The sequence below is a fragment of the Ranitomeya variabilis genome, chromosome 3, assembly GCF_051348905.1.
Source record: "Ranitomeya variabilis isolate aRanVar5 chromosome 3, aRanVar5.hap1, whole genome shotgun sequence".
Classification (NCBI taxonomy): domain Eukaryota; kingdom Metazoa; phylum Chordata; class Amphibia; order Anura; family Dendrobatidae; genus Ranitomeya; species Ranitomeya variabilis.
In genome coordinates, this window is record NC_135234.1 from 414,433,514 (window position 1) to 414,441,648 (window position 8,135).

At 40.8% G+C, this 8,135-nt stretch overlaps 1 protein-coding gene across 6 annotated transcripts in view; it reads left to right on the forward strand.

Annotated features, from left to right (window-relative positions):
- Positions 1–4,920, forward strand: part of DTX2 (deltex E3 ubiquitin ligase 2) — a 155,475-nt gene extending 150,555 nt beyond the window's left edge. For 4 of the 6 annotated variants that reach the window (XM_077296298.1, XM_077296296.1, XM_077296299.1 and 1 more), the window contains 2 exons: positions 2,279–2,368; positions 3,715–4,649. In XM_077296298.1, coding sequence (XP_077152413.1) covers positions 2,279–2,368; positions 3,715–3,939 — 315 coding nt within the window. In that variant the 3' untranslated portion in view covers positions 3,940–4,649. Of the gene's footprint in view, positions 1–2,278; positions 2,369–3,714 lie in introns of all 6 variants that reach the window. The other 2 variants (XM_077296300.1, XM_077296301.1) reach the window with 2 other exon arrangements.
- Positions 4,921–8,135: the final 3,215 nt, after the last annotated feature.

The following is an 8,135-nucleotide window of genomic DNA, read 5'->3' on the forward strand; positions in this document are numbered from 1 at the left end:
AAAATTCTGTGAAACACCCATGGTGTTAATATCAGATTCATCACTGCACGCTTAGATGAATTAATTGAGAAGTGTAGTTTGTAAAATGGGGTCACACATGGGGGGGTTCTGCTGTTCTGGCACTTCATGGGCTCTCCCAGTGGGTCATGGCACCCACAGACCATAACCGTAAAACCTGCAATATAATATGTCGCTCCTTCCTTTCTGAGCTTTGCTCTGTGCCTGAAAAGTATTTTCCGATTACATGTAGGGTATTGGCACACTCGAGAGAAATTGCACAACAAACTGAGAGGTCCGTTTTTTCCCATTAACACTTAGAAAAAAAAAATTGGGGGCTTAAACAACATTATATTAAAATTTGGGGCGAAAACAACATTATAAAACAACATTATATTAAAATTTCCTCACCGTCTAATGGTTTAAATTTCTGTTACCAACCTTTGGTGTCAACATGCTCACTGCACCCCTTGATGAATTCATTGAGAAGTGTAGCTTGTAAAAAGATGTCACATATGGGGGGTTCTGCTTTTCTGACACCTCAGGGGCTCTGCCAATGTGACATGGCACCCTCAAAGCATTCCAGCAAAATTTGAACTCCAATATGAATTATAAGTTTGAAAATTGCAAAATTTTTGAAAAGTTTCCCATATTTTCACTAAAAAGGCAAGTCATATCGAACCAATTTTACCACTATCATGAAGTATACAATGCACAAGAAAACATTCTGAGAATCTCTGCGATATGTTGGAACCGTTTCCAGAGTTATTACCTCATAAAGTTACACTGTTCAGAATTGTAAAATTTGGCCGATGAGTAAAGTGAAAACAGGGTGGGTTAGGGTTTAAAGGGGTTTATAGGAAATAATAATTTTCCATTTGGAGGTGTATATACCATACACTCGCTGTGCGTTCCCAATAACTGGCCTAGTAGTGGAAGCAGCCGCAGATTCATCCATCACTCATCAGTCAATTGCATAATTGTCCTGACAATTGGAGGCAGCAGAGTTGCAGCAGGTTAGGTAAATCTTATCTCCAAATGGGGGTTAATTGAATGGATCTTTGGTGCACAGGCTGAAAAAAATGTAAGGATCGCACTTGCGTAATAACTTGTTGATTTCCACCTAGCGGAAGAGTCTCGATCTCCCAGATAAAAACCAATCTCCTACATTTCCATTTGTTGCTCTGTCTCGTTCACCATTTAGGATAACTATGTGATGCTGTCCTTGTTTGCCCACATTTATGAGCACAGAAAATCAAGCACGGGCTGCTTGATATAAAATCTGAAATGGGCTTCCTCTTGACATCGCTTTGTGGTGGCGGTGCTGGTCTCTTCATGCTGGGTCTTCCTCTTCGTGCACTGACAGTGTGCTCTTTTGCCAGACATAATTCGACATAAGCTCAGAGCAGGGGCAATCCCAGCCCCTGAAACGGAGGTCGCTGATGACGCTGATTCTCAAACGAGGTGTCCTCAAAAAGGAAGTAATAAAAAAAACAAAAATAAACACTATATTAGAAAATGGATTAGATTATGGCAGTAAAAAGGCATTCAGGATGAAAGTGTGTTTTTGGACCACCCCTTTAAAACCTTTTGTTTTGTTCACCTATTTTTCAATGGAAGCATCTTGTCATGATGGCACAGCTTCCCACTGATGCCTCTGCAGCACACACGCTTCTAATGCGCAACCAGAAAGGCTAGAAGCGTGCTCATCCCAGGGATGTTACTGCTACCTTGCCACTATCACACTGGTCTGTGCTTAGATTGCAGTGAAAATGCTCCGATCATGGCAAAGACCAGTGTGATAGTGCTAAACATTGAAGTTGCAGAGCGTCAGGGAAAACTGAAATATATTTAGCACTGATGAATGGCGGTGGAGCAGCAGTATGTCCCTGGGATCAGCGCACCCTGACTGCACAGATCTGAACATGGTATCTGAATAGTTCAACTACTCTGCTCAAAGCAGATCCATCACTTCTGTGCTGTGGATTGTCATGGTGCCATTAGGTATGGCAGGAAATGGCGACGACTTTCTACTGATAGTCGTATTAGCATATCTTTTTTTCATGGTAGTTTAAACAACCCTTTCTCTTAAGGATTTTTGATTACAATTCAAATAAAACAGAGGGTAATTTTTCATGATATTTTCTCTTTAAAATTTATCGATTTTGTGATTTCCATGATTCCGCTTTTTCTTCTTGGTGCTTTGTCTTCAATATTCAGTCTCGCATGTGTATATTCTAGTAAGAAGTGTCTGTTGTGTGCTTTTCTATTTTTCCACCAGGGGCCTGAACATCCTAATCCAGGAAAACCGTATACAGCAAGAGGATTCCCTCGTCACTGCTATCTCCCAGACAATGCCAAAGGAAGATTGGTAAGCTCCAAACCACTTCTGGGTGCCTGTATTGATTTATTCCAGCACTTTGGTCATTCACAAAACTACTACTAGATCTAAATACATTACAATATTGGTACAATAAATACGTTTGACATACTGACCTGTTATTGACTACGTGTTTTACACAGCCTCATAAATACAATGTCACAGTGCAATCTAAAAGACCGCTGATATTGCATACTTTTATGCAGGCAAGGGAACAAAGCTAAAAACAGAAGGAACGATCTTTTCTGTTCCTAAATAAAGATTTAGATTTGTTCCCATTTTTTTTTAGCCATCTTTAGGTCTGTTTTTAACCCTTTCACGACCCGCGCCATACATGTATGTCGGATGTAAGTGTATGGAGCAAGCTCACGAGGTGATCTCGCCCCATACTCTGCAGGCAATGGGTGTGTGTTACTGCCAGGCCCTTTCTCTAACAATCATGGGTGTCAAACTCTGACAGCTGTTTTAGCAACACACAGGCATGTGGGTCGCCTCATTCTACTTGCCCATCGTCACGCTTGTTACGTGATCATGGGTCACCGATGTAATCCTTCTGTTCCAAAGCTATCCTTTTCCAATTGTTATGCAGTTGAGGCACAAGTGCAGGGATTGTCCTGCGCTTACAGTGCTCCATACTCTTTCCATCTTTCCCTACCTATCAACATTCGAAGCTCCCAATTGTCAGGTCACTCCTAACCTAGTGACATGCCTCCCCATTCTGAAATCTCACTCAGGCTCCTTAATTCGCAGTGATGCTGGCGCAATTACCTCCTGAAATCATGGCTCGCTTTGTAAGTGACTGGATTAGGGCTATGAATCTGTGCATACACTGCTTCTTATGAGAAGACAACCGGAGTAGGGTATGGCAGTGCCTGTGCGAGTTTTCGGATTGGGGAGGCAGGTCACTTTGACGTTTCTTGAAGAGACGTCACTTGTTTCTGATGGTGGCGGGCGGGCAAAGATGCCATAAAAGGTATAGCTGTAATCTGAATCACAACAACCTAACATCGATGTGTTTTGGTTTATGACACAAAAATCAGTTGACCGTTTCCCCTTAACATTGGCCTGACCCGCTGATTTTGATGGGATTAGCCAACTATCTAATGTGGTTGTGACCCAACTTTCTCCCAAGTCTCTGACTATGTCTCCACTCTCCCACTTGAGAACACCTGCTTCGGGAAGGTGTGCATCTGTGTAGGGGTGGGAGAAATTGCTGTTGGCCACAAAAACTTGGGCACATGGGTTGGCTTTAAACAAGCTCTAATTAATGGAATGATGTATGTGTAGAATATGAAGAACATCTCTCCTTATTTTGGAATGTATTTATTTTCCATTAGGTACTGGAACTCTTAAAGCTGGCTTGGACCAGGAGGCTGATTTTCACGATTGGTGTTTCCAGCACAACTGGTGAATCGGACACCGTAGTTTGGAATGAAATCCATCACAAGACAGAAATGAACTCTAACATAACAGGACACGGTTACCCGGACCCAAACTACCTGGACAATGTTATTGCCGAGCTTTCTGCTCAAGGGGTAACAGAAGATTGCTTAAATATATAAATGACTCTTTGGCTGCCTTCACAGGAGGTGTTCATTCTGTTCATGTAAATGATGCCTTAAAGATTTGGTTTAAGTTAGCATTATATTTTTTGTAAAGCAATACATATTCAAAAAAGGTTTACAAAAAAATGCTGGGGAAATAATGGCTTTCTTTGTACAAGACTGGCATGTGAAGTCGTAGAGCAACCCTGCTGGACAGGGACCAGCCATTATAAATGTTCCACCATATCTTTCCCTGCATACGGTATATGTAACATCATTCAGTAGTCATTGCGTATATGAAAGGAAGAATGCAGATTTTTTTTTTTTTTTCTTTACAAAGATTGAGGCAATTCAGATGCAATATTAACATGGATTTCTGTTGCTGTTTATACAAGGTACTTGACGAATGTGATAAAATTCAGTCTTGACTGGGTAAGTGGTAGCTGGCTTTTGAATCCTCTCGGAGCCCGAGCCAAAACTTGGAAACTTGTTTTGGCTTTTGTGCCATTGGCTTGCTCTTCTGTTTGATTCACTGAAAATATTTAGTTATTTTATATTGAAAGTCTGTATACAAATTTGCAAAAATGTATGTTTATTGTTAAAGTTAACTATATCAATTTAACAGCAGCACATAAGAAGAAAGTTGCTTCTTTACCAACAGCTTTTTATAATATATACTTATTACTTAATAAACATTTTATGGAGGGAAAAAAAAATCTTTCTGAACAAGTTCTTTAATACCTTGTCAATTTTTCTTTTTCAAGTTACTCTCATTTTAAATTCACATATTAAGTATTTATTCCAGTCCATAGGATAGGGGTTAGCTTATTGATCAGAGTACAGTGGCCTGCTATCTCCAGCAGTATGATTCTGGAATATTACATACATATTATTCGAGCACACCCAAGATCCTCGGGTAACATGTTATCAGAGCACGTTCGCTCATTACTAGTGAGCACCTTCAACCCACAGGTACTTTACGGAATTTTACAATGTTGATCTGTAAAAATGAAAAAAAAAAAAAATTTTCCCCACAAAAACGTTTTAGCCCCAAATGTTCACATTTTCACAAGGATAGCAGAAGAAAATGGACACCCAAATTTGTTGTGCAATTTCTCCTGAGTACACTGATACCCAGTGGTTGAAAACTACTTTTGAGGCACAGTGCAAAGCTCAGTCCAGCAAAATCTGAACTCCAATATGGCACGTCTTCCCTTCTGATTTGAGGGTGCCATGTCACATTGGCTGACCTAATTTTCCAAACTACACCCCACTAATGAATTCATCTTGGGGTGCAATGATTGTATTTACACATGTGCCTCACAGAATTTTATACCATTGAGCGGTGAAGAAAGAATAATTACATGTTTACTACTAAAATATTGTTTTGGTTTTTAATTTTTCTAAGTGCTAGTAGGAAAAGATGGACCTCAGTTTGTTGTAAAAATTTGATTGTGCCAATACCCTACAAGTAATCAGGAAATACTTTTCAGGCACCGTGCAAAACTCTTGAAAGGGACAGAGCACCATATTATAGTGCCAATTTTACTGCTATGATTTGTTGGTACACAGATACTCCATAAGTGGTCGAAAACTACTTTTGAGAGGCAGAAGGGAAGAAGCGCTATATGAAAGCAAAATCAAAGTTGCCGTTGCAGAGCCCCTGATGTGCCAGAACAGCAGAACCCCCTGTAATTGACTCCCATTTTACAAACTACACCTCTCAATAAATTCATCTGAGGGTGAAATGATCATATTGACACCACAGGTGTGTCATAGAATGTAATAACATTGGGCACTGAAGAAGAAAAAATAAATTTTTACCACCAAAATTTTGTTTTAGCCCTAGATTTTACATTTTCACATGGGGACATGGGTAAAAATGGCACCAAAATATGTCCCACAAATTCTGCTAAATGTAGAAATACCCCATATGTGGCTGTACAGTACTGCTTAGCCAGGCAGTGATACTTGGGGGGACGAAGTGCTGTTTGCCCCCTGGAGTGCAGATTTTCCTACAATAGTTTGCAGACACCATATACAGAGCCCCTAAGTGCTAGAAGAGCAGAATCCCCCTCAAGTGACCCCATATAGGAAATTATACCCCATTTTTGGAATTTATCTACAGGTATAGTGATGATTTGGACTCCATGGGTGTTTTCCAGAAACAAGCAGTAGTAGATGTTGCTTAGTAAAAATTGCCAACTGGCATTAAAGTGACCAGTACTTTATAGTGCTTGTGCTTATGAAGACACGCTCCCGTTAATTAGGCAGGCTGTCATCCCTACAGAAATGGCAAACATGTAGACGCTGAATGTGGTTTAAGCACATTGGGGCTCAGAAGGGAGGGGGAATTTGGATTTGGAAGCACAGAGTTAGGCTACGTTCACATTTGCGTTGTGCACCGCAGCGTCGGCGACGCAACGCACAATGCAAATGTGAACGCATGCACAACGCAGCGTTTTTTGACACATGCGTCCACTTTTGCATGGTTTTGGGCGCAGAAAAAACTGCAACTTGCTGCGTTCTCTGCGCCCTGACGCATGCACCACAGCGACGCATATGTCACAAAACGCAAATGCAACGCATGTCCATGCGCCCCCATGTTAAATATAGGGGTGCATGACGCATGTGGCGACGCTGCAGCGCCGAACGCAAATGTGAACGTAGCCTTAGAGATGTATTTAGAATTGAGTCCTCAGTGGTTGATACCTTTTAATGGCTAACTGAAAATATGGCAACAAATTGCAAGCTTTCGAGACTACTCAGGTCTCTTCAACAGGCATAGACTAATGCACATTCTGAAGAATCACATATTTATGCACAACACAGCACAGAAATAATGTCATAGATAAGAGAGGTGACGTGAAGCAGAATTACCATTATGGGAGAGTGATAAACAGTTATGTCCATAAATATTGGAACAGTTCATAGATAAAGAGTGTGACTGTTTTATTGTTATGATTTCTTTATGATGCCCCCACAAGATCTGAGGAGCAAATTCCTTAATTGATGTAAAAAGACATAAATTCATGCAACACATTCATTCCTGCACTGAGTGTGTCAAAGGTTGTCATAAGTTTATACTCCCAGACTCTTCTGTCTCTCTGAGATTTGAAGTTACCTTTTAATATAAGTAATCTCATGTCCATGGTGCTGTGATCTGGGATACAAAAATGTTTCATCACGCCTGATGAAGAGACCTGTGTAGTCTCAAAAGCTTGCAATTTACCATCTTTTCAGTTAGCCATTAAAAGGTATTAACCACCGAGGACTCTCAATTCTAAACATATTTCTATCTACTGGCTAACGCAGTACAAAGATGTATATCTTTCCTGAGTTAGAGATGGTGACTCAGACTTACATCTCTTGCTGGTATACTACATTCACTGGACTGTTGCATGTAGTGTGGATAAATCCCCCCATGGGTGGTTTCCTTTAAAGAAGATTATTGTTGGTGATGAGCGAGTATACTCATTGCTCGGGTTTTCCCAAGCATGCTTGGGTGATCTCTGAGTATTTATGACTGCTCGGTGATTTAGTTTTCATCACGGCAGCTGAATGATTTACAGCTACTACCCAGCCTAAGTACATGTGGGGGTTGCCTGGTTGCTAGGGAATCCCCACATGTAATCAAGCTGGCTAATGGCTGTAAATCATTCAGCTGCCACGATGAAAACTAAATCTCCAAGCAGTCATAAATACTCCGGAGGTCACCCGAGCATGCTTGGGGAAAACCTGAGCAACGAGTATACTCGCTCATCACTAATCATTGTAGGTCAATGAAAGAGCACAAACAAAACTACATACAAGGTGGCACAATTGCAAACAAATCCCTGGAAGCTGATATAACCTTACACCACAGGTCCTTGTTTGCTTTACAGAGGCCACAGCAGTGCCAGACATTGACAGCAGAGAGTGCTCTGGTGCAGGTTAAGTTTGTTTCCGCAAACGCAACATGTATATATTGTAATGCAATCATACATGTTACTAGCACATAACATTAGACACATTTTGCACAACATCTACAAGTTGTATTAGTAATTTGCACATTACACAAATTACAATGTGCACCTATGCAGTGCGCGCACACACAAAGTGACTGCAGACTTCTCATTTTAGACCGGACAATCCCTTAAATTATAGATGGAGTAAAATGCACAATAATGATTGTGTAGGCGCTTATGCAAAAAGGTGAACCAGATGTGTTTCCA